Source organism: Protopterus annectens, chromosome 5.part0 (assembly GCF_019279795.1).
Source record: "Protopterus annectens isolate FY-2018-M chromosome 5.part0, PAN1.0, whole genome shotgun sequence".
NCBI classification, from domain to species: domain Eukaryota; kingdom Metazoa; phylum Chordata; order Ceratodontiformes; family Protopteridae; genus Protopterus; species Protopterus annectens.
Window position 1 is genome coordinate 557,380,958 of NC_056735.1, and position 27,485 is coordinate 557,408,442.

The 27,485-nt window shown below is 38.8% G+C and overlaps 1 protein-coding gene across 1 annotated transcript in view; it reads left to right on the forward strand.

Annotated features, from left to right (window-relative positions):
- Positions 1-27,485, forward strand: part of PHLDB2 (pleckstrin homology like domain family B member 2) — a 1,258,236-nt gene that overhangs the window by 713,758 nt on the left and 516,993 nt on the right. Inside the window, exon 6 of the mRNA XM_044072445.1 lies at positions 18,989-19,117. Coding sequence (XP_043928380.1) covers positions 18,989-19,117 — 129 coding nt within the window. The remainder of the gene's footprint in view (positions 1-18,988; positions 19,118-27,485) is intronic.

The window sequence follows — 27,485 nt, forward strand, 5'->3', positions numbered from 1 at the left end:
CAGTTGTTGTAGATGTCTTGTGAGGTACATACCAAAAGGGGCATTGTACTCTATAATGGGTCTAATGAGTGATGAGTAGAGGGGAACAATGACCTCTTTTTTTCTGGATAAGAAACCTTTTGTGATGAGGCATGCCACATAGAAAGATTTCCTGACTACTGTGGCAATGTGATTATCAAAGGAGAGACTACTGTCCACCTGTGTCCCAAGGTCTCTTATCACACTTTCAGTGTTAAGCATACTACCGCCTATGTTGTAGTTCATGGGTACAGAGTTTTTACCAAAGGGGATGACAATGCACTTTTTGGCATTGAGCTTGAGGCCATGGCTTTGACACCAGGCATCTGTCTCAGTGAGGCCCTTTTGTAGGATCTGTCTCAGTGAGGCCCTTTTGTAGGATGTCCACATCGTTAGGAGTTTGTCCTTTCAAAATCTATAAACCTCCATCCCAGTAATTCCAGACTTGTATACCAACACATATCTCATTAGCTACTTTATTTTCTATTTGTCCTTCTAAACCACAAACTTGCATATACAGACATATCTCTTGTCAGCTGCTTTATTTTCCAGTTTTAAGGTTATAAAGCAGCAATGTACAACTGTAAAATATACTGCACTACTTATGTTTGCCAAACACTACTTAATGCAGGAGACTGTAGGCAAATAGTACTTTATCTGTCCACTTCAAACACCATATAGTCCTAATTATTTTAATCTCTGTCTCTCTCTCCCAGTGTACTTGAGCATATAGGACCTCTGACAATTCCTGCTGCAAAAGTTAACACAGTCTCACTACCAAGGGAACTTCTACAGCTGAATTTCACTCTAGTTGCAAAAGCACAAATTGAAGGAACAACTTCAGTTAAAACATATGTAAGGCAGTTTCCAAGAATCAAATTAAAAAATATTTTGTTTCCCCTCACTTCTGCATCAGTGTGTTCTGTACTGTAGTGTTAAATCTGCTGAATCTGCATGTTACTGCCATCACTGGGCCTAATACTGTTGAAGGTGAAGGTAAACGAACACTTTAGTATGTTTTACTGTAGCAGTGTAAAATGTCCCTGGAAAAGCAAATGAAGCTCATAACAATAAAATTAAATACTGAGACACCTCAAGTAGTTAGGGTTCAAAGACCGTGTCTTTGTATCCATAGACATTCTATGTCATTGACTGTTTTTGTCGAAAAACATTGTGTGCGCGGGTGTGTGTGTGTGGGGGTGTAACTGCATTCCACTGAAGTAACTGATTTGCCCTCATCTCAGTTGTTCTTCAGCTACTTTAGCCTCATTTCAAGTCACACCCACGACAATACTGCCTGGTGCAATTAACTTAGGTGCATCTTAACAGTAAACTATCAGTAATGTAGCAGCGTGTGTTACTGCCTTTAAATTATTGGGACTTGTCCTACTTCTCTTTTACTGCAGTCTTACAGATTGTTTTCCTGGTACTTACTCCACCGTGAACCAACCCACTCCATTCAGCCCTCGCTATGCTGGTGCTTCACTCTGCTTCGTTACCTTACCCTACCCCAAGTTCCCATCTCCCCACAACATCTACAGGTATACCTATCTCACTCTGCCTGCTCTAATCATCCTCCTATCCTGTGTTTAACTGCACCATCCAATCACAGGCTGTTCTGCTTATACCATATCCACTCACTTCTGATCTCACTTTCTTCTGAAGTCTCACTCTGCTCCCTCTCTATCAAAACCTACCTATTTTCCACATTATTACAGCTGATCATTAACTTACCTCACCATAGTACAAGATTTTTTTAACACTAACCATACTGTTCTCATCCTGTGTACCAATGTCCGTCCTTCTCCTCCTCTCATTTCTAACATTCCCATCAACAGTAATAATAAACGAGCATACCTGAGCCATTATTTCACACCCTCCAATCAACCATCTTCCCACCAGCTATTCGATCTATTCAAGTGTATTTTCCATAATTCCATTCAACTGTTGTAACCCAAAAATACTAAATTTGCCAGTCCCATTGTTAAGGTAATGCTTCTACCTAGCTCTGCTAAACATGCCATAATAAACAATCCATATTACTCCATCACACATCAATGTGATAACATACATCTAATCATCAGTATAAAACAGGAACCGTGGTTAAGTAGCAGCTTGTGGAGTCCAAAGAAGCAGGAAAAAACAAACCGATACAACTAAAAATATTTATTGGTAGAGCAAAGCTTTCAGGTACAACAACCCTTCTTCTGTGCAAGATAAAAAGTAAACTCATTGAGTTACTTAAATACCAGTCAACATACACCTAACTCAGGTCTCAAACCAAAGAATATACCCTAAAAGTTTAAAAATAGTCGCTCTAAACCTTAGATGCAGATACAACCAAATCACAAATTTTTATGCCTGGATGGCTCAACACAACCCAGATATCCTAGCCACAACAGAGACAATTCTAAAACCTGAAATAAAATATATTTAAATACTGCTCTTGGATGTAATATTATTAAGCTGATAGAACACACAAAAGCAGGTGGAATAGCTGTAATCTTCCTAAAAATGCTCAGATTGACTCACAGTAACTCCTTATATAGGCACAATCCCAGACTTTGAAAAAGCTGAAATCCTAATCTTATTCTTAAAACTTAATAGAGCCAATAGAATATGTATTGCTGGGCTATGTATCCCCCAGGACAGAACGTTCCAGTACTCGAAAACATACTATCCTGGATAGCGATACAATCACAAATTAAATTATCCTCCTGAGTAAGGTAAACTTTGACTGGAAGTCTTCATCTGCGAATTCAGCAATCAACAACATGATCCTCTTTGGATTGACTCAGTTTATTAATACACCAACTAGATATGGCAAAAATAACTCCCACCAATCTATCCTGGACTGGATTCTGTTTATGAACCCATCAAATTTTACCTTTTCAGGTACCCTCCCTGATAAACTGAGTCCATTGGCCAGCTTATACTTACAGGAATATTAGATAACTAGCAAAGGAACATAAGCCCCACACTACCCATAATATCTACCATTTCTCCAAAGTGTCTTACATTGAAGTTCTGAAAGCAGTTAACTGGTCTATCTTAAAAAGACTCCCCTTAAATGATGCAGTTGAATACTTCAGTGCAGCTTTTCTAAATATTCTTTACATCTTAGCTACACAGCATACAAAAATAATTAAAAACAGGCATACCCCATGGCTCACCAACCAAAGCAAACTCTTTATGAAAGACAGAGATAAAGCATTGATTAACTGGCAAAAGAATAAAAATGACAAAAATCAGTAACTATTCAGATAGCTACGAAATCATCAAGAGACAAGTTCATAGAGATAAAAAGTCTCATTATACTCGACTACACCATAAAAGTTTTGATCCTCCATATCTTCTCTCATGAACCTAGGTACAAAAAAGGATCCCAGTTCATATCCAGGCATTTCCCCTCTTTAAACAGCTACCTATTTCAATATATACTACACAGAATGCGTAGCCAACTTAACCTGAGACTCACCTAAGACACCCCTGTTCATCACAGCTAACTTTCCCCTGCCTTAGACCTTAGCACATCTCCTTCACAAACCTCACTTTTCAATGACCTCTCTGATACACTCATACCCATCTCACCCACTTTACCTTTCAATGAGTTTCTATAACTCTCATAAAAAAGGTTCCAAAAAAAAACTAAAACCTGTTCCTCCTCAGTCTATAACCTTCTCCCAGAATACTTAAATGTAGCTACAGCTGCAATAGCATACCCAGTCCAGCATACTTGATAGATCACTTACAGAATCCTACATCCGTAACTTTATGGTAGATGGCACATATTATCTGCTTACTTAAAGGAAAGAATTCCACTGACATTTAAAATTTCCATCCCTTGGACATCCTGTCAATTTCTCCACTATCTCTTACAAAATAAGCTAATCACCAGTATGCAACACAGATTTCAGCCTAACCAGAGCTTCTCCATCACATTGCTATCATTTACAGGCATTGTCAATAAAGCTAGCAACTCCAATAAACTTGTATCTGCAGTATTTCTAGACCTGTCAAAAGCCTTTGACATGTTCTCACACTAATTTCCTTAACTTTCCACCCTGGATCAATCATCTCCATCTATTCAATGGTTCTTTAGTTAACTCGCTAACAGGCAACAAGCTGTAAAATGGCATGAGTCCATCTCTGCATACCTTCCCAGTTCCATAGGAGTCCCACATAGATCCATCCTTGGAATTTTACTATTCAGTATTTCCGTCAGTAACCTACATTCATCTTCTTGTGAAGGCACCTTGATTCAGTATTCAGATGACTCTACCATCATCTGCTCTTCAAACACCTTAACTCACCATCAAGAAATTACTCAACAAGCTGTCATCTATTTTGAAACTTGGCTTATGAGAGAACAACTCTTATCCCCCCCTAAAAAAACTCCTCTTTACCCCAAAAGCTCACATCCCTAACAAAACATCTCTCAAAATCTTTTTAGCAAATGGCATTAAAACTGAATTAGTTCACCATACCAAACTGTTAGGAGTCATAATAGATGATAATCTTAAATATGACCTCCACTTCCAAAGCAACATCAAGAAAACTAGGCATGCTATATATAAACAAGCATTGTCTGAGCACACCCACACAACTTATTCTAGCCAAAACTTACCTGTTCCTGTCCCTACTCAGTAGAGCCACAGTTTTAACCAATTTACAATCATCCATTAAAAAAAAAAAACTTGAAAGATGTTACAGCAAAATTGCCTAGTTTGCTACTAATTCATCCTCTCTTACCCATCACTGTAAATATCTTACCTGATTGGAATACCCAATCCACTTCTTCTATATTCACTTTATAGCAATACATAAAATCATACACAAACCATTAGCCTGCCCATCCTTTACCCCTTTAATCAACATATATTTCCTTAAAAAAGCTCTCACATCAGAAGACAACCAACTTCACAACATAAATAAACCAAATAAACCCTCTGTACAAAGCCTATACTTGTACTCAGTAGCAAAAAAAAAAAAAAAAATAGAACTCAATACCTCTGACCACCAGAACGATTTCTAATTTACCCACTTTTAAATGTTTCTTAAAGGAATACTTTACAAAGTCATGGACCTGCTTTCTGCACCAATTCTGACTGAACTCATTACTGACTATACTTAACTCATCCCCTTCAACCTAATTCACTTCTAACAATCATCTATAATCTCAAGCTATAATCCTTTATTTTGTTTTCCCACTACCTTATCATATCCACTTAATCTCTGCAGGCCTTTTCTCTACCTCTTTCTCTTTCCTCCCTACTCACCAAAGCTACCTGAATACACCCTATCCTGCACTCTTCTTATAATCTCCTTTTCTCTCCATCCTTCTGCCTTCTATAACCCTAATATGAGCACCTTCTCTCATACAAATACATCATTCAAGTCCCCCCTCACTGACACTAATGATGCAATCTCTAAAATCTCTTTTAAATATCTTATTAGAATTGTCTGAGGTCTCATTTATGCATACTGCTCTACGTAATAAATAATATGACTAATGAATTTTCTCGCACATTTTCTCTAACTGAACTTATTGTTTTTCATTGCTTTCCTACTGTGAAACACATGTTCTGTTTTCCTCATTACATTATTTTTTCATTCCTATGTTTTGTAGTGTAATCTGATACTTTGATTTAAAATATCTCTATTTGATTTTTTAAAGATTGTCATTGTGAAGCTTTTCTCCCCTGGCTCCCATTGAAAGTGAGCACTTTCTGGCCCAGTCAGACTTTACCAGTAAGCAAGTGTCAAATAAAATAAATACATAAATAAAATAAATAGTGTTTATAAAAGCCTGATTTTTTGGTACATTTTTTCCTAAAGGTGCACAATGGTAAGGCACTCTTGTGAATGCATTTCTGTTAACAGCTGGAGTAGATGTAGTCTGTTACACAGCTTTAAATAAAGTATTAAGCAATTTTTTTCCTAACGTAACTATACTGCACCCCTCCCCAGTAGACTTCGCTATGACTGACATAAAGCTCAGTGTATACCTTAACTGCAGTCATAGTTCAAGATTGTGGGACTAGTGGAAATATTAAAAAAAAAAAAGCTATTAATCCCCCCACATACACACACACACGCACATACACACACTAAATGCATAGTAATGTCATAAACTCCTCTACACCTCTTTTTTTGCTTCTGGCCTCTTCCCTGTCTTTCACATATTGAGTTGCTTTCCTATACTCCATGTAGTTTTCCATCACAGAGGTTGTGACCCTTAGAGCAGGTGGTAGTTTATTTCTTAGTGGGAAGAGACCATTATACTACTGATCTGGGTAGAGTTTTGTCAGTCTTGTGTTGTCACTGATGCAGTGAATATAAGAGGCTGTGAAAATGCCACAAAGGCTGTACCCTATATCCAGCTGCTTTACTTAGCTTTAATTCAGTTTCCCTGCAGAAGAAAGCTACTTACTTGGTATCACTGCTTCTGTCTGAGAATCAGGATTCTGTAATTGTACAATATACTTTTCTCCTACTACATCCAGAGGTGCAGCCTGATTTATTCTATATCCCCTTGGCTACCACCCTACCAAACCCTGAAGTTATGGTTCCCAGTACTAGTGAGCACAATTATATGCCAACGAAAACACCATGTCATACATGCAACATATAAAACAAACACCTTCCATTTCCATTGAAAGTAATATACAGCGAGCTCAACCATTCAGCAATAGTTTCAGTTATGCCTAAAACCTTTAGTTATAAACATTTCAAAGACACTCAAGTTTTACAATCACTTATCCTATCCATCCAAACTTAAACCATTCTGATTGCAACTGCATTCTCAGTTCATATACAGCAGGGGTGGGCAAACTTTTTGATTCGTGGGCCACATTGAGTTCTAACATTGGACAAAGGGGCCGGAACAGGAGCAGATAGATGGCATGCTTTGAAAACATCACCTCATTGGGGGAAAAATACACATCTTGGGATATGGAGAAAACATGTGCTTTAATTTCTAATGAAAATGAAGAAAAGCATTACAATAAAATCTCTGACTTCGAAATGAGTCTTTAAACACTGAAAATCAAATAAATGACCATTTTATTTTAAAGCACTGAAAGTTCTGTTATCCTTCAGGATATAAAACTGGCCTTGGTACTTTACTCTTGAATGGCAGTTTGACGGTGAAAAAAACTTTGCTGAGCCTTCAAATTAGCTGCCACCTTCTCAGCAGCAGCTTCCCGTTCTTTTGTTGAGAGCTTGCTAGCATAATTAGCGTGCTTTGTGGCAAAGTGACGGCTAATATTATACTCTAAAAACCACCACAGTTTCTTGGCATATCAGGCAAACAGCAGATGATCGGTGTTCAGTGAAAAAATATTTATAGTTGTCCACTCCTTATTGAACACTCGACATTCTCTGTCCACTTTCCTTTTCTTAGGTCCGCTCATCTTCATAGAGGGGCGGTGGGTCAAAGGGTAAAGTGCAAACGTGGAGTAATAGGCCTACGCTTCACCTCAACAAAGCCAATATATCTAGAGTGCGCCATCTAGTGAGGAAACATCAGAATTGCAGGGGAAATAAAACATTAAGAAGGTTAATTTATTAAATTTTTTCAAGTTTGGCGGGCCGAATCAAAACGTTTAACGGGCCGCATGTGGCCCCCGGGCCGTAGTTTGCCCATGCCTGATATACAGGATAAGACTATTCACCTTATAATGTGCGCTGCTAACTCCTTAACTTACTGTATACATAGTGTCAGTTACCTTTAACAGGCAGTCATGCAGTATAGCCACTTCACCACCTCATGCTTTCAGTAATACTAATTGTACCTTTGAAAAAGCTCTTACAAGATCAAAAGTACAAATACTCAATGTGCAATAGCTATATTCCACATTCAGGTGTGTTAAGCCAGTTCCATTAAATGCTTATTAGAGGGCTTCCAAGACCATCTGGAAATACAAAGCTGATATAAATATATATTTTTTGCACTTGTTCTGTTTCAGTGATATTTAACATTCCTGTGCTGCATTTGTTTATTGGCCTGCACTTGCTAAAGAAATTCCATCTGCTTATTACTGTACTGCTCTTAGGTGGTTGCTTTAATAGTATCCTGCAAAGGTTTCATTTTGTGAACATATCTCAGGATTAGTACACTTTACTGCAGAAATCCTTTTCTGTTCTGATTCTGAATCCATCTTATTTTTCCCTCCCACATGCCCAACTGTTGTTGTATACTTAAACCATGGTGGCTTTTGAGTTCCCCGCCTCTACTATAAGTTTGATATTGAACACTCCTCCCAGTCCCATTGCATCAGTTCATTCTATTAAGTACAAGGAGATCATTTGGCAAGGCCCACCCCCTATTTTTCTTAACTTTGAGTTGTCCCATTTCCTCCATGTCTACTTAATGAATAAAATTACACTTTATTCAGCTGCTTTTACTGTGTTTTTGTCACTTCCTACTTTATTTCTTTATTTTGCTTTTGCTGCTTGTTCTTAAAGTGATCAATTGCATTTATTCTGCTGCATTTATTGTTGCCTGTTAGTAGCCTGATTAAATTGTAATTGTTACTCTATGTCTCTCAGTTTTGCTTTAAGGATTTTGGCTTCAGGCCAGTTATTTTACATTAAGAAGGTTAGTGGACCGCACTCTTGTGGAAGCAGAAGCTAGCCTCTACCCTTCTGAGCTGGGAATTGCTGGGTGAAGGCTTATTATGCCTGTTGTTCTAAGTATCTTTGTTCCAGTTTAAGCACTTGAGATTCAAACCAGTTATTTTACATTAGGAAGATTAGTGGTCTAAGGAAAGGATATCCTACACCCTTCTAAGCTAGGAATTGCTAGTTGAAGGATCATTGTGTCTGTTATTCTGAAAGTATCTTAGTTCTGGTTTAAGCACTTGGGCTCCAAACCAGTTATTTTACATTGGTAGGGTTGTGGTCTAAACTTTTGTGGCAGGAGAGTGTGGCCTACCCTCTTCTAAGCTGGAAATTGCTGGTTAAAGGTCTATTGTGTCTGTTTTCTGAACCAGTTGTTTTACATTAGGAAGGTTTTTGGTCTAGACTCTTGTGGTGGGAGAGTATGGCATGCACGCTTCTAAGCTGGGCATTGGTGGTGAATTGCTGCTTTATTTAAACTGTTTTTTGCTTTTGTGACTGATTTTACACACTTTGAATTTCTAGTACTACTGTATTTTATAGCATAGGCTAGATTTAGACTTGCTGAATCACTGAGCTACTGAAAGATCTGAGGCATCTGTTGCTTCCAACTAACTATAAGTGCCTGTTTTTACTCTTATATTGCACTTTTAATTTATTTTTGCATTTACTGTTTGAATTGTCTGAACTGTTTTTGCCACGTTTTACTGTATACTGTACTAGTTTGGCTGTAGCATAGCCCAGTTCCAGGAGGTTTCCTATTTATGGGTCTGTTTTGTAATTTCTGAGCATCAAATTCACGCCATCTTTGTTGGTGAAGGCCCTTCTGCACCCTTGTGGGAGGAGAGTGCTGTCTGAGTCCCATCTAATTGAGGGTGATTAGACTAGAGCTCAGAGAGAGCATCCTTATTTGCTAGTTTGAGTTAAAAGGGGTATTTCTTGTTTTATTTAAGCCCCACATTTGTGCTTGTTTGTGTGTTGTGCTCCATCATGCACTGCCGCATAGCAGTGGTTACTGTTGGTGGTTATAGATGCAAACATTTTGCTTGTTAAATTTTCCCTTAGCACATTGCTTGTGGTCCTCCCGAGGTTTTTTGTGGGCCCTGTCTACTGTCAGGTGGAACACGCCTCAGATGTACCAACACACCTCTCTCTCTCACTAGCTATTCCAAAGTGTGAACTCTTTTCCTGACCATATAAAGTTACCTTAACACTATGAATAGACAATTTCCCACAGTTTCTCCAGCCATCTTGGTCAACCTGGGCTTCCTGAGGCAGTTTAGCAACTGGCTCATGTTCAACAACAACCCTCCACTCCTAGTCCACTGAACTCAACATGTGAGAGATGCAGCTATATCAAGAATGTTGAATCCATGCTCTCTCACATACCAGTCAGTACATATGGCAATGAGAAGGTTGTCAGCATCCACACCTCATCTCCTACTCCAACCCAACCCACATCACACATAACTACACATGTGGTGGTCCTCACCAGAAACAGACCTAAACACCACAGACCTCCCAAACACAAACACAAGCATCCTAAACATGACACTTCCTCGGCAAAACACAATACACATAATAGCTCATCCACCAGTGTCTCACCTGTCAAGCCCTTAAGGCAAACCACAAAACCAAATGTATTAGTCATAGGTGATTCCATTGTGAGACACACACACAGATGTCCCTTTCACTAGGACTGATAAGGAAAAGGTCAAGGCCAGCTGTCTGTCAGGTGCCAGGATACATCATATCACACATTCACTCAAGTCTCTCAGCAACAGGTACTGGAAAGACTCCGTCATAGTCCATGTTGGTGTGAATGACTTGAGATGTACCTCTCTGGACTATATGAAGAGAGACATGCCTGAGCTCTTGGATTGTGTCTCTCAGGCAGGTATGTCCCTAGCCTTAATCAGCATTTTGCCTTCACCTAGAATGATGCCTTGATAAAAACAGAAAATGATTAACTTTGGTAATTGACTTAGTTTCTGGTGACATTCTAAGGGGATCCAGTATCTGTCAGCCGGGGATGGCATGATCGACAGACTGTGATGCTTTGCCAAAAATGGTCTTCACCTGGCACCCTGGGTATTTTGGCTACTGGATAAGGCTCTTGCCACCCTAATAGTGCCTTTTTTTAGGCAGTGTCTCAAGGACAAAATTCTCAATGTAAGAACTCTATCTAAAGACAACATCAAGGTTATGCTGCTAAATGCAATGAGTCTTAACACAAAACTACACTCACTGGAGGCAGTTCACACCTTGGAAGATGTAGACATTTGTGCAGTCACTGAGACGTGTTTCAAGGCTGTGGAGAGCACCCCAGCCATACTGGGTTATGCATCCTTCTCTAAGTTCAGACCACAAACTGAAGGCATGAAAAAGGGAGGTGGTGTATCAATATTCATTGAAGATAAATGCACATCAAGGTTGGTTACACAGTACCATTCCCTGGAGATACTTTGAGTGCAATTAATTGTTGGTAGGACACCTATTACAGTCATTGCCAGCTACAGCACCCCATCCATGAATTAGGACACCCACTCTGCCTATTTGGATCTACTTGAGTTTATCAAGATACATTCAAACACCATGGTTTTAGGTGACTTTAACTGCCCATCCATTAACTGATTAAATTACCTGTGCTCAAACTCACTTTCCCAAAGGTTCCATGACTTGTTAATTCTAGTGCTTTGGACCAGCTGGTTGACACCCCCACAAGGAGTGCCAGAATCCTGGATCTGGTGCTTACCAACATGGAGGGGGCCATTGTAGCACCTCCACTGTGAAGTCTTCATTGGTGAGATCTAACAAAAAATCAGTCTCATTTGAAGTAACAATTACACCTGACCCCCCCCCCCCAGCAGCAACTGAACTAAAAAACTTCTCCAAAAATAAATTATAACCTCTTACAGGATGATATAAATAGCTTAACTGCACCTCCCTCATCAGATAGAACTGGCAACTATGCCAAATTCTACACCGATACTTTATACAAATACCTGTATAACTGTATTGACTCGGCCATACCTGATAGGTCCGAAACAAGCTCCTCAAAGAAGAGCAAACCTGCCTGGTGGACAACTGCCATTAAAAAGCTTTACAGTAAGAGGAAGAAATTGATATCTAAGAGTAAGAGGGAGTGAGTCTAAACTGGAAACACTCTCTCCTCAGCTTAAACAAGTGAATAAGAAGTTCTCCAAAGCAAACTATGAATTCAAAATTGCTTCCTCAACTAAAGACAGCCATAAGGTTTTCTTTAGTTATATCCAGAACCTAAAAGGAAACTCCTAGATTTGTGCAGAACTGGTAGTTAATAATACCACATATAGTGAGCCTGTGGACACAGCTAACATGTTGGCCAACAGGTTCTGTGAAAACTTCACTACCCTGTTTCCGCCACACGTATCTCATGACATCCCTACCACCTGTCCTCTGTCTTGTATCTCTAAACAGCAGGTCATAATAGCCCTCTAAGGCCAAAAACATAGCACCTATGGGACCTGATAACATCCCTGGGTGCGTCCTACATATCCTCCAATAAGAATTAGCAACACCATTGGGTACTCTTTTCAGTCATAATCTAAGCACCAGGTTCATCCCAGTTGAATCAAAAATGGCTACCATTATTCCCTTGCACAAAGATGGTGCTTTCACTGACCCCGGGAACTATATACCTGTTAGCCTGACTAGCCTTAAATGCAAGGCCAGGGAGCGAATCATCATGGACATTATCAGCAAAGGTACAGATAATCTCCAAACACTTAACCCTAGTCGGTTTGGATTTGTCAAAGGAGATCATGCCTATTAAACCTGGTGGACTTCTTTGAGATAGCCACCAGGGCCCTGGATGAAGTGAAATCTGTACATATAGCCTGCCTAGACTTAGCCAAAGCATTTGACACTAACCCCTCTCAGGCATCACTGAGAATCTCACCCAGCTAGGTATCAGCCCTTATATTATGTGGGTCACTAACTGGCTCACTGATATTTATTTATTTATTTTTTTTATTTATTTAACATTTGTTAACCAGGAAAGTCCGACTTGGAACAAATACAATTTTCATGGAGGCCTGGGGAGAAAGGATCCAGATGCATGTCTTTGTAATGTGGGAAGAAACTGGAGCACCCAGAGGAAACCCACACGAACGCAGGGAGGACATGCAGACTCCACACAGAAGGCACCCCAGCCGAGAATCAAACCAGAGAACCTCTTGCTGTGAGGCGACAATGCTACCGCTGCACCACTGCACCATGTTAGATAGATAGAACCCATACAGTAAAAATAGGGGACTCCACCTCCAGCAGCAGACCTGTAACCAGTAGTGTTCCACAGGGATCAGTCCTTGGACCTCTGCTGTTTGATCTAATCTATTTCTCCAAAGCACAAGCAAAAACTAAAGGTCTGTGACTGACAACATTTGCTGATGACTACAAACTGGGAGTAGTTATAGAATCTCCAGAAGATGTCAACATTCTACAAGAGGGTCTTACGCAAACAAATGATTGGTGCCAAAGTCATGGCCTTAATCTCAATGCAAAGAATGTATTATCATCATTTTCGGTAAGATCAATGTTCCTGATAACTAACATCAATAGCAACACCTTAAGTACGCACTCGGTGGTGAGAGACCTGGGCACAATGGTTAACAGAAACCTTACCTTTGACCACCATGTCTCCACAGTGGTAAAACAGACATTCTATATTGCTCATCTCATAAGTAAGGACATTGCCTCCAGAAAAAAAAGAAGTTATAACCTCCCTGTACTCTTCCCTCAGCAGGCCAATAATTGAGTGTAATGTCTCTTTTGGTATGCACCTTTCCAAGCACCTGTAGCAACTGGAATGACCACAAAGATTTCTCAGTAGGAAAATTCAAGGTCTTCCACATCTGTCCTATGTGGATCATCTCAAATCACTGTCACTTTGCCTCTGAGTAATAATCTCTGCCTTGCATACAAGGCAATCTCTGACCTTGCTTTATTGGAAAAGCTGCATCTCTGTAAGTCAAATGCTACATGGGTTACTCGCTCTAAAGATCTTAACCTGGTATGTGACATTAATAGACCTTGCTGGAGGGACAGATTTGTGTCCCAAAGATTGCCACACTTTTGGAACAGACTCCCACGTCATGTCAAACAGAGCACCTCATTGGCCATCTTTAAACACAGTCTGGATGATTGGATGGGTAACCATCAATTCACTCTGGGGGTTCCACCTGTGTCCCTCTTGGACAGGGGCAATAGGTGCTGATCATGGAAATAAGGGTAGAACTTGGGTAGGCTTGTAAGGGCCCTTGGTCCATTAGCCTAGTTAATGATCCTGTGATATAATGCAACAATTTTTTTCCATAGAACAGGCTCCACCAAAACTAAAAAGACCACTGCCATTCACATGCAGATTCAAATTACCTAAGTTTTTTTATCTGATTATAATCATTACTAGTTATGAGAAGCATTGAAATGAGCCCTGGTCCCTACCAACCTCAGTACACATACCACTTTCTACCCCATAAACAAATCCCATCAACCGTATTAGTAGGACAGATTAAAACTCAAGTCATGCTGAGCAAGGTAAAAAAGAAACATTCCTCAGTTCCCTGTCTGCATGATTACTTGTGACTGCTGAATATTGGAGAAAAATATACACTCCCAATTTAGTCTATCTCTTCTCTAGATGTAACTAGGCTATTCAGTCCAAGACCTGGACCCAGAGTTGGAGAAGAAGCTCTTCTAATACTTAAAAAACAACTTACCCTCATTAAAAGCACAAAATTCTACTTATACTGATCAAGGCACAGATTGGGCTTTTAGCCAGTGTACCCATAAACAAAGAACAAATAATGAAATATCATACTTGGAGGTGCCTGCCCCGCCCCCCCCCCAAAAAAAAAGCATCACAAGACACATTTAAACAAGTAATCCACCCATTTCAACAACACATAAATCTCTCAGGTAACATAATTTTGACAAATTTTAACATTACCTCCCTACATCTAAATTAATGACTTTCTAACCAACCAAATCCTTACAGGACTGGTTAAATAATGCACCAGATCCAGGTTTAAACCTGATAATCACTCCCTACTATATCTAGTCAAAACTCGACCCTCCATATAATGTTTTTTTTTCTATCTCACTACTCCCACTATCAGGTAGTTGTTACAGCCCTTTGTTATCTTCACTTTCCTTAGATAACCCCACACACACATTTCTCACATTCTGTCCTAGAAACCTAAAGAAGCACTACAGCCTTAAAGAATACACTAGCTCAAACAGTCTGTTTAGATATCATCTCCAACTCTGCTCCAAGAGATACCAGTAATACTCTAACCACAACACTTCTGTATATAAGGAATTCAAATCTTTTGACAAGTGAAAGCAACACAAAATAGCCAGGAAGCCAAGGAAACAAATCTGCTCACCTGAAATTTGCACACTCCTTACAAACGAATCACTGGTTACTACAAAAAAGAACCCTTGAAGGAAGACACATCATTTTCTTATTCAGCAGTCCTCTGTCCCCAATTATTTCCATAACACATTCACCTTACTACCCTCCATCAGACTGCATACCTTAATGAATCAAACACCAGACCTGCTATCCTTCACCATTATATTTTGCTTTTAAGCAATAAAAAAGAATGAAATGTCACCAAGCGCTGATGACTTACAACCATGGTTTATCAAGATATTTATTGAGGATATCATAACACCTGTTCTTCATCTGTATAACCTGTGCCTTAACTCAAAAAGAATGCTCAACTGCCATTATAAAACCTGACCCACAATCTTACAGTACTATATTTGGAGAAAGTGTTTAGATAACTGATATATAACCAAATAAATTATATCCATAAAGATGGAATTCTATCCAAAATATAACATAGATACTCAACACGGAAAAAACACAATATTTGGATTAGCTGCATTACTAGAAGATATACTTTGAAACATGGCTAAAGGTCTTTATAGGCTTAACAAAGGCCTCTGATCTGGTAAATCACTCTCACTTTTTCGGAGAACAACTACAGTGCCATTCACTGGCATAAAGAGTTGGGCTCAAATCAGATCTTAAAAGCTCAAATTATTTCATAGCATGTGCCTCAGCACCTCTTTCGGAAGATGCCCCCAACAGTACAGTTCTTGCTCTATTTCTTTTTCTTATCTTCCAGAAATTCTCCATGTGCAGTTATGTGTTATGTTGATGATTTGACTGTTTGCTGCTCTGTCAGCTCACCTACCACAATGAAGAGGAGTTAGTAAATGATTTAAAAAAAAAAACACTTTTCTTTGCTATAGAATAACATGTTCATCTTATGCATTAAAGAAAAGCTAGCCGTAAGCCCTGCAAAACTCTCAGAAACAACAAGACAAGTGAAACAGTAAAATACTTCCAATACCTAGGGAATTGTCCTGATCAGAACCTACATGAACACCACAAGGGTGGAAATTAACAGAAATTTATTTTTTTGCCAAAAATATTGCTTTCCCTCTTTGAAAGGGAGAATTGCAAGGTGGAAAGAAGAACATGCCAATCCATTAATTGTTTCTGCTTCTCTTAATAAATTAATTACCCTTTAGAACCCATCAAACAGCATCTGTAAATTCATCCTAATCGAACTGTGCCCCATTTTTTAACTTAGATTGATGGTGCTTAAATTAACCTATCAAAACTAAGTTCCATTTTTTTTTGCAAATCAATCTACTTGGGCATATAACAACAGTCTCCAATCTCTGCCATCCTCCATCCATGGTCTTTCAAAGTGTAAAAACAAGTTACACTCTACTAAGTACAGCTTCTCCATGCTAGTTCCACAGGTATAGGAGTCCCCTTCCTATGAGCAAAATGAACTTTTATATAAATTTACTCATCTCAAATAATTGCTATTGAAAGTGACAAAATATACCCACTTCCAAAACAAATACATCTCTTAAACTTGCTTGTCTTCACTTAGTGTCTTACCTGTCAGCTCTCATAATCTGTATTCAGCACAGAGGTTATGCTACCCTACTAAGTTTAAGCTTTTCTTCACACTGTCTGCCTATATTTGTGTAACCCAATGGCTGAGATATATAAATACACCAAACATGCATATTCCATTAATCCCCAGGAATTTTAGAATGAGTTAAGGCTCTCATAAAACTCTATGCCTGTAGGATAGTAATGTTAGGACAAATATGTACAAAAGTTGCTGCTGTTAGATGCCCTCAAGTTGAAATTGACTCATGGTGACTCTATAGGTAGGGGCCTAGGGTTTTTGTGGCACATTACCCAAGTGGATTGCCAGGCCTTTCTTCTGTGTAGATACTGGTGAAGCCCAGTTGTGCCTCAACCATATTCTTAACTGAGGATTACCAGTTGATAATCCTGCACCATAACCTCTGTGTGACATCAGGCTTGAGTATTCAAATGCTATCAACCTTAAAATATACATTAACAATGGTAAAAAGCAAAATATACTTAACATTCAGAAGCTCCTTCACTTTCAAACAATGTTAACCCTTAAACAATACCAATCCCTTCACACATTTAAAAGGGAGTTTGATAATACAGTGGTGTAAGGTATATTCAGCAAAGGAGAAACAACAACTGTTAAGCATTTAGAAAGCTGTTAAGTTATTCACTTGTTACCTAACATAGCATGAGGATCAGATCTTAGTAGAGTACTTTTAAAGAGGTGAAACATCAAAATAGGATGACTGAGTTTTAAACGAGAACTAAATAGCCATATGCTGAGGTGGCAAGATAATAAGAACCCTGTTTGAAGATGAATGAATGACCATACCCATAACCGAGGAAGGAAGAATGGCCACATTCATACGCAGAGAGGACAAGATAGTCCAGCGCATACTCTACGTGGGATTACTGCCATTACCATTTCCAAAGATAAATTAATAACCATTTTTTTTTCAAACGTCTGAAGGCATAGTTGTTGAGGCTGCAGTGCCTCAATTGGAGTTTTGTCAGAGCTGGATTCATCCTTGAGGTCTACCATGACTACTGATCAAAGCTCAGTAAGGCTATGGAAATGCCATCTAAAATGCCTGAGAAGACTTCCTCAAAAACTGAGCCATTGGAAGGGAGGGTTGTTATGCAGACTCCAAAAATGTTGAGTGTAATATCTAAATGTAAGCATCATTCTAGCATTACTAGTTGGTACTAAGTTAGAATGCTTTGATATGTGGGGTGCTAAACTCACTTTTGTCATATGAACACTGTCATGTAGCTACCTACTTGGCTGTATAACTAAACTAGGAGGACATGTAGTGTCTCCTGATACTGCTCTGTGTAACCCAAGGGCATTTGAATATAGGAAACTTCATTTGGCTAGGAGCACATTTTCTATATTGCTCCGATCATAGTAAACCTTTAGGTCAAGTTGTCTCCTGCCTAGTATTTTTTACTCATACGGTTGTGATAGAATACATTATGTCAATCACAATATATCTTGGTTCAGTTATTTTAATGTTTTCAATCCTGTTTGTTTTAAGAATACTGCTTATACTAATATAGTCAGTGTATGGAAAACAAAATTGTGTTATCTTGTAATGCCACTTTAGACATTGTTAATGTACATAACTGTGTGACTGCACAAAATATGGTGATATCTAGCATACAGCAATGACACATCAGACTCATACCTTTCAACTGTAAAGATTTTCTCAGAATGTCCAGATTTTTGCCTCATATTTTTGGTCTGTTTCTTAAAGAATTGTGGTATTCTGGCAAATCATTGTCAAGTCATTGTGGACTGAAGTTAGAAAATAATGATAGGCATTTGAGTTTCAGACTTCATACCCTTCAGAAAATTCATGCTAATGCAACATGTATTATTTTATCTACTTTCCAAGTCTGTAATAGTAATATTTTAAAAACTGTCCATATTTCGGGCCCTTTGTCCCCCCCATTATTTATGGCTTTATCCAGATTGTTTGTTGTAAAATGGGCAACAAGGTAATTTAACCTTTTTTTGGAAAATAAATGAAATAGTTATTTTTATTGTGTACAGTTCTAGCACAGTCCAGAAGTATGAATAACTTGAAGTAAAGCTCTTTCTGTCCTATGCCATACCATTTAGATTGCCATATATAAATGTTATCATTAACAATACAGCTTTACTGTGTGACAGTGTAATTAACACAGTTTGTTTAACTTGTTCTTTGTGCAGTAATTAATACACTTTCAATTCTGTCTTGTAATAAATATGCTAAATCTGCAACTCCTCTGGTGACATTGGGTTCACTTCTGAATATTCTTATATGTTTTAACACTAATGTTCCTGCTGCTTGCACTAAACTAACCATGAATCTCCATTTTATGTTGTTTTGCTCTGTCCTTTAGGAAAAAGCAAAGCTTGATGGTGAGAGGGAAAGACTAGAAAGGTTCCAGGAGATTTATTCTGAGCAGAAGACTCAACTTGATAACTGTCCTGAGTCCATGAGGGAGCAGTTACAGCAGCAGCTTAAGAGGGTCAGTAGAACTTTAGTTGCAGGAACACAACACCTTTTTATAGGTTGCATTGCTGTCTTCTTTTTTTTCAGTTGTCATCTTTGTGTGAGACAGAAGGGCTTTTTTTCTGCAGAGTTTTGTGTTTCCTTCATTTCTTCCTCAGAAGTTCCACCTAGCTATATTACTAACTCTGAGTTCTAAATTACTATGTGAACCTACCTTCTTTAGATACCTAGCCAAACTATAAACTTCTACAAATTCCACACACGTTTTTTCTGACAGAAATCCTTGTCACACTAAGTAAATAAAGGAATACATATCAAGATGCTTAGAAAGATGTGATGAACTAATTTGAAATGTTTTGCCTGAAATATTTCTATGGTTGAGTTTTCTTTTTTTTTCTTTTCTTTTCTTTCTGCACGTATAGTTTTGTATGATTACATATTATTTCAGGGTTTTTGCATGACACTGTCAAAACTTAACTCCCTTGCAAATCTGGAGGCTTGATTAGCTCTGTCATTTTTATGAGAGCACAAGTTACAGTGATAAAAATGTAGGAATAAGTAGAAAAACACAATGGTAAGTAAGATATTGCACTGAAATCTGTAGAAAACAATACATGAGGAAGAATGAGATATTTCAGCTAGAGTACAGATGAGGGCATCTGGCTAAGGGTTGGGGGGTGGCCTAATGGTTAAGGTGTTTGCCTTACAAACATAAGGTGCAAGGTTTGAGTCTCACAAGGGATAATTGGCTAAGCTTAAAAATGGTTCACAAGGGCAGTTAGCTTAGTACTAACCTATGAACCTATGAACTTTTCCAGAAGGGTCACTAGTGGATGAAATGTGTCTTGTGGATTTTTTCTTGAGAGTTGGATTTATGACCATTACACTGGGATTACACCACCATGCACCCATATCTTACAGGTAGCTGCAGGGTCACATCATCTCATGCTAGGGTGAAACCCCCTTTTCATTGATGTTCATCCACGGGTTGAATCTTCCACTACATTTAAGTAATTTGCTACATTCAAGGTTTTGGAAACTTGGATTTACTCATAGTAAGAACATACAGGTTGACATGCTAGGTTTTATAATGTTGTCTTTCACCCAAAGACATAGTTCATAGTTTATAAATTATAGTTCATAGATTAGTGCTAGACTAACTTGCGAGCCATTTTAAGCCTAGCCAATTATCCCTTATGAGACTCAAACCCTACACCTTCTGTTTGTAAGGCAAACACCTTAACCATTAGGCCACCTCCTTATTCTTATGAACAAGTTAAGTCTGAACCAAGAAGCATGTAACTATGTTTTTTTATTTGTTATTGTTTTGCTTCAGTACTGAATAAATATAAATGTAGACTATATGGATGAGACCAAAACAGAACCAGATGACTAAAGGCTGCATAGATCAGTGTGAGAGGCAGGAAAGTACCTTGCTGTTTTTTAGAATATAGCAGCCAAGATTGTGTTAAGTGACTGGGAAAGATTTTGCTAAGCTGATCAGTTCCATTGCCGGTTTTGTATAGATGAAGAAACAGAAGTTGGCATGGCATATATATTGCATACATACATATATACAAATATTTCAAGCACCAACATTAATGTCCTTCTTGCCCGCCAATATAGCAAAACAGTTGTTCCTGTAATAAGTGTTCAGGCTGTTCTTAAAAATATCTAAACTAGTGCTTCCTTTAATGTAATTTGGTAATCTGTTCCATGCGTTAGCTGCCCTCTCTAAGAAATAATTAGTACACTTCTCATTCCTCTCTAAGAAATAATTAGTACACTTCTCATTCCTCTCTAAGAAACAATTAGTACACATCTCATTCCTATAGAATTTTCTACATAAGTTGTCTGATGATTCTGTACTACTTTTTGATAAGCCCAAACATTCCCAGAGGTAGTGGTAAGATCTCCTCTTAGATATCTGTAAGAGATATTGTATAAGTTCAGATATTTTAGTCATTCATAATATCTTAAATTTCCACATCCATGGATGCCCTTGGTATATTTCCACTGTACTCTTTCCAGTTTACTCTTGCTTGTTTTCTTATAAGGTTTCCATATTGTTATTCCATACTCACGTTTGGGTCTAATAATTAACAATTACTTCATCATTTCTGACTTCCTAGACTTTATACATATTTTATACAACCTGTAGTTCTATGACTATCGTTAATCAGTTTGGTTGACATTTATTTATTTATTCCAATTTGATTACCGGGGAAGTCCACTGGATCAACATGACCCATTTTCAGTGGAGGCCCGGGGTGAAAAACTCTGAAAATGCATAAAAAATATTACATACAGGATTTCAACACAATCAAGAATTTAGAAAGCATTAAATGTTTTGCAGAATACAATTTCAATGAATACAGGATTGTATGAGAGTACAATTCATACTTAAGTTATGGTTACTATATTTGCATAGTATAGCAGTATTTCTTAGAGATTCCTAAAAGATAGTTAAGGTTGAATGGAAGGAGAAATAGTGGTAGCGTTTTGAGTGAATGTATTAGAGATAGAAATTTGTGCTCTATATTTACAATGTTTACATGTTTTGTTGAGCAGGTATAGTAATGGGAGTAGAAGGATTGCGTAGTTATTTACAAGTTTTGTTGAGCAAGTATAGCTGTAGGAGTAGAAGGATGGGAGTAGAAGGATTAGGTGGTATTTACCAGTTTTGGTGAGCAAATCTAGCTCTAGGGGTAGAAGTAGTAGAAGTAGTTAAGTAGAGGGATAAAGCTGCAGGAGAATTGCAGGGGGAGATAGATATAGTTGAAGGAATAAGTCTATAGGAGGAAGATAGGGTAAATGTATCAGAAAGAGGAGACTATTATACTAGAAGTGGTCCCAGATTAATTAGGCCGGAGGCAGGGGCATTTCCATTTAGTAGACAGGTGTTTGAAAAGTAGGGCCTTGAAATTTTCAGTGTTTGGGGTGGTTCTTAGTTGGGGGGGGTTCCATTTGTTGTCAAGGGCATAGGAGAGGAACATCTGGCTGGCAGGATGTTTAGGTTTGTGGATAGAAATTAAGTTCTGATGTTCAGATCTAAGGGCTCTGTTGGGAATATAAGGTGGAAGGATATTGGTTAGAGCAGGGCATTTAGCAGGATAAAATATGAGTGAGTGTGCTATGGAGAGTTGTAGCTAATCTAAGTGGTTTGGTAGTTCTAGCCAGTTCAGGGATTGTAGGGGGAGGCAGTGATGAGTGGAGTTTTTGGCTTTGGAGGCAAATTTAGCGATTTTATTGTAGCAGTTTTCTAGTTTAGAGGTGGTAGAGGAAGACAGGTTGGTTAGGAGAGGTGCACCATATAGTAAGGAAGGAAGGAGAAAAATAGAGGCCAGAGTGTGCCTTATTATGTTACAGAGAAAGTGGTTGTTCCTATACAACGTACCTAGCTTTTGGTGTTTTTTTTTTTTAGGTTTTGTTGTACATGTATATCGAACTTTAATTGTTCGTCAACAATTATGCCGAGAAGTTTAGCAGAATTGATGACTTCTATAGGTGTGTTTGTTTGGCTGAGGATTTTGAAGTCACTTTTATTGAAGGAGTAGTTCTTAGAGGGTGAGAATAGAAGAATTTTGGATTTGCTAGCGTTAAGAGAGAGGTGGTTTTGGTGCATCCAGTTTTCAGTTTTGGAGAAGGCAGTCTTGGTTTTAGACAGCAGTTCAGGGAGGTTTAAGGCAGAGCAGATTAGGGTAGAGTCATCTGCATATTGAATGATTTTGGTGTCGGGTATAGCAGTGTGGAAGTTATTGATGAAGATGTTAAATAGCATATGACCGAGGATGGATCCCTGTGGGACACCAGTGGGGGTGGGTAAGAAGGAAGTGATGGTGTTTTTCCATTTGACAGCCTGATATCTTTCTGATAGGTAGCTGGAGAACCAGGAAAGAGTTTTTGGTGAGATGTGAAGGTTAGAGAGATGGTAAAGAAGATGACTGTAGGAGATAGTGTCAAAAGCCTTGGACAGATCGAGTAGAACAGTAGATACTAACTGTCCTGAGTCTCTAGCTTTATTAACGGTATCTAAGAAAGAGATTAGGGCTGTGTTGGTGCTGTGGCCAGGGTGGAAGCCATGTTGGGTGGGTATGAAGAGGTTATTTTGGGTGAGAAATGGCATAAGTTGAAGCTGGATGCACTTTTCAAGGATTTTAGAGATCGGGGAGAGTAAGGCAATAGGGCGGAACTTTGAGATGTAAGTATTTTTTCCTCCCTTGTGGAGAGGGAGGATGAAGGCTGAGTGCCAGAGTTTGGGGATGTAGGATTCTTTTATTGATCTGTTTATAATGATACTGATTGGGAAAGTGATCCCATCTGCGGCAAGTTTTAGATAGGATGACGGGATGTTGTCGAGTGCATTAGACCATGGTTTGAGTTTGGATAGGAGTTTTTTATGAGAGTTGTAGAGACAGGTTTGAGCTCAAATAGAGGAGGATGGTTGTTTGGTGGGATTGGCTGGGGGGGGTGAGGATTGGCTGGATTATTGTTAGGAAAGGATTTAGTGAGGGCAGAAATGGTTTCAATGAAGAAAGAATTAAATTCAGAGCCTAGTTCAAAATCAGTTTTTCTAGGGTTGGGGCAGGGGTTAGCTTTTGAGCCTGGATGGAGAAGTGAGTTTATAGACCTCCAGAATTGTTTAGGTTTATTACGGTTGTTAGACTGGAGCTTAGTGTATTAGATTTTTTTGTCTTTGTTGATTAGTTGTTTAGCAAGGTTGCGAAGCTGTTTGTACTGAAGTAATGTGTTGGGCAGGTTTTTTTTTTGGTGAAGTTTCCATAGTTTGTCCCTTTGGTGCATAATTAGTTTGGTCTCTTTGGTAAGCCATTGAGCTGAATTATATATGATCATTTTATGTCTTGGGGGAGCTACAGAGTTTAAAGTATCAAGGAAGACAGAGTTGAAGTGGTCTATAGCTTTATCAAGAGGTAGGGAGTTTATCATGTGCCAGCTCATTTGTTTGAATAAATTAGAGAAGGTAATGGGATTGAAGTTGCTAAGTTTGCGAGTTTGGATAAATTGATGCTGGTAAGGGGAAGAGGTAGTAGAGTGATGGATAAAGGCAGGGAGATAGTCACTAATGGTATCAGGAATAGTGCCAGAGTTGGTTATTCTGTTAGGGTTAGAGACGAGAATCCATTCTAAGGCGGATCCTGGGGGATTATTTTTGTTAGGTCGGGTGATAGTGTGGATAGTCTGAGTGAAATTATAGAGCTTGACGGATAGGGAGGGGGAGGGGCAGTTGAGTTTGTTCCAATCAATATTTACATCTCCTAAGATGTAAGTTTCATAGTTGATTTTTGTGGAAGCCCATAGGAGAATTTCTTCTAGTATTGATATATTATTTCCAGGGGAGATGTAGAGGGCAATGAAGCAGATATTTTTGTGCCTGTTTAATTTTAGTAGTCCAGCGGTTAGTTCAGTGTTCTGGAGTTGTGGGATAGGAATTTGGAGCGGTATTAAGTTGAGAAGATTGGAATATACTAGGGCAGAGCTGCCACCTTTTTTATTAATTCTGTCATTTCTGAGAATGTGAAAACCTTGGGGCAGGATTTCTGAATCAGAGATGGAAGGTCTGAGCCAGGTTTCAGATATAGCTAGGATATCAGGTTGGTTGTGGCTTAGCCAGGAGTGAAATAGGTGAGATTTATTACTAAGACTTTGAGTGTTAATTGTAAAGATCCTTAGGATATTATGTCGGGTGGAAAGGGTTGTGGGATTATTGGAGTTACATGTAATGGGGCCAGGATTAGGGTGGATATCACCTCCTAGCATTAGTAGGAAGAGGGAGACACCCTTTTAGCATTTAGGTTTGTAAGGTGTAAGTTTGGTAAGGTTACAAATTGGAGTAGGAGACATTATCTTGGCTTTAGAGAAGAAGATTTTAGGATGGAATAGGATCAAAGGATTTGTTTGAATGAGGGAAGGTGAGATAGAGTGGAAATGAAATGCAGAATGAGGGTAGTGGAGAGTTTGTGTGGAGGTAGTTTTTGTTGGAAGTATAAGGCATGTCTGGGAGGAATATGAGGTAGCTTGGTGCAAGGGAATTAAGAAAAGAAGGAGGAGGTAGGGGGCATGGAGGTAGTGGTGATTTAAAGAGAACATGTTAGAGAAGAGAAAGGGAGATGAGTGAGAAATATAGACTTTAAAAGAGAGTGTAGGAGTGTATGAGGGAGGGGTTTATGTGGGAGAGGTAACGAGCAGAGTGAAGGTATTTGCTAATTGAGCTGTTGGGGTGTGGAAGTGGGAGAATAAAGCTGAGAACACTATGGGCGGGTGGGAATTGGGGGCAGGGTAGGTGAGTGGAGTGAGCCCGCAGGGCAAACGGAGCAGGATGAGCTAAAGAGGTGAGTGCAGCAGAAAAAGTATCAGCTAAGTGTAGTTTGCTAGCTATAGTAGAATGAATTTAAGTGCAGGCGCCAGGCAAGGTAGAGAAGGTTGACATTTCAGGAGGATATTGTAGAGAAAAGAATGTGTATCATTTAATGTCAGATAGCTCTTAGTGAGATACTAGAAACCAGTAGGAACAAATAATTCAGTGAAGATGAAGTTCTGCTAGCTCTTAGACTGATTCTAGAAACCAGTAGGGAGAGAGCTAAGAGGCTATGGGTTGTGTAGGCAGAGACCGCCACCTAATGGAGAACAGTAATAATTAGCAGGGGAATAACCAAATCTATTGAAGGGTGTAGTAGGTTCTGGGTTGGAAATAAATTAGAGGGGGGGGGTTAAACCGGTCTGCGGAAGGCTGCTGGAGTGCATACAAGGAAGTCAGACTTAGAAAGAAAAGAAAATAGCACAGCTAGGTTACAATAACTATTTCCTTGCTTTTAACACATACACTAGCTCAATCTTGCAGGGGGAATTCCTTGGAAGTTGTTTGCAGTGTGTCAGGTTAGCAACTAGGATTCAGATGCCCTCAGGAATTAATCAGAAGAAAATCTCCTTTTATCTCCTTTTAGACAAGGTTAGAAAAACTCAAAGCTGGAACTACCCATATCCCAGATCTTTAAATGACTCTACAATTTGTGCTGTATTAAATATTCACCTTTCAGTTTATGTCTCCCACATCTCATATGCTAAGTTTTTGATGTATTTGTCAGCATATTATTCTTGTATGACTAAATGGTCAGTTTAGTCAAGTTCTACTGCAGACATGCCATATCTCTAGCACATGTAAACAGTTTACCCAATTTCAGATGATCTGCAAACAGACTGTAAAATACCTCAGATGAAAAGTTAGGTCTGAAAGATACAATCTAACAAGTATGGGCCTAGGACAGAGCCCTGTGGGACACCCTGACTGTAACCAAGGATTTCACCTGTCCAATTGCTGTATGATACTTGTCATGCCCTATCTGTAAGCCATGCAGTTATCCATCTTATAAGAGTACATCAAAACCTAGTTGTTTGAAAAATTGTGAAAAAGGCATCCTAACCCCTGTATAAGCTCTGCTATCTAAGAGGGATGTAAGTTCCCTAACAGTCAGAGAGTCCTTGTGGATGAGGTCATTTGTACTGTTGTGAATAAAATCAGATCCATACTTCCTTACATTAAGGCATTCTAAGGATTGTCTCACAACCTCTGTTTTTGCTCTTGGTAAGAGTAACCCTATTTGATGTTTATCTTCTCTGCAAATGTTTGCATATTTTCTGGCTAGATATGAAGAATCTTTAACTTTTATTTCAATAATGTCTGCTCTATCTGTTGTTACAAAGAAATGATCTTCATCACCATTAGTCTTATTAATCCCTTTGTTTTCATTGTGAATTACATTTGCCAGCATACAATTCTAATCCAGCTGGCTTTGTACTACAGTAAAGCTTTGAGTTCTTTTCCATGAGATATGGTAGAGAACTGGCAATGCTTAATGGATACTGGTCTTAATTTTGTTGAATGACTAAAAGAAATACTAAAAATGTACATTTTGCAATCAACTCAATGAGTTCTTCTGCTGTGTGCCAGATGTGTATTGTGCCAATTTCATGAACAACAATAATGTCATTACTGAGTGACCTGAAAGGAAAACATGCTGCAGGGTGATGTACTTGCAAGGCTGATGAGAATAAAATAAGTTTGCAATGTGGATGATAGAAAAAAATCTGTAAAACTATATACTTGTAACACAGGGACTCATGGAATGCAAGCATAACTGTCTGGTATGGCATAAGCAAAAGAAGAAGAGACTTATCCGTAGCAATAAGTTAAGAGTTGCAAGTAGCCAGGCAAATTAGAACAAAGAGTTAGAAGGTCACACTGAAAAAACATTCAGAAAAAACTAAATTAAAACTCCAGCCAAGCTAGAACTTCCAATGAGTGACCTCCCAAACCTCTTGTAAAAGAGGCACATGGGATATATGCAAATGACCCTTATGAACATCAG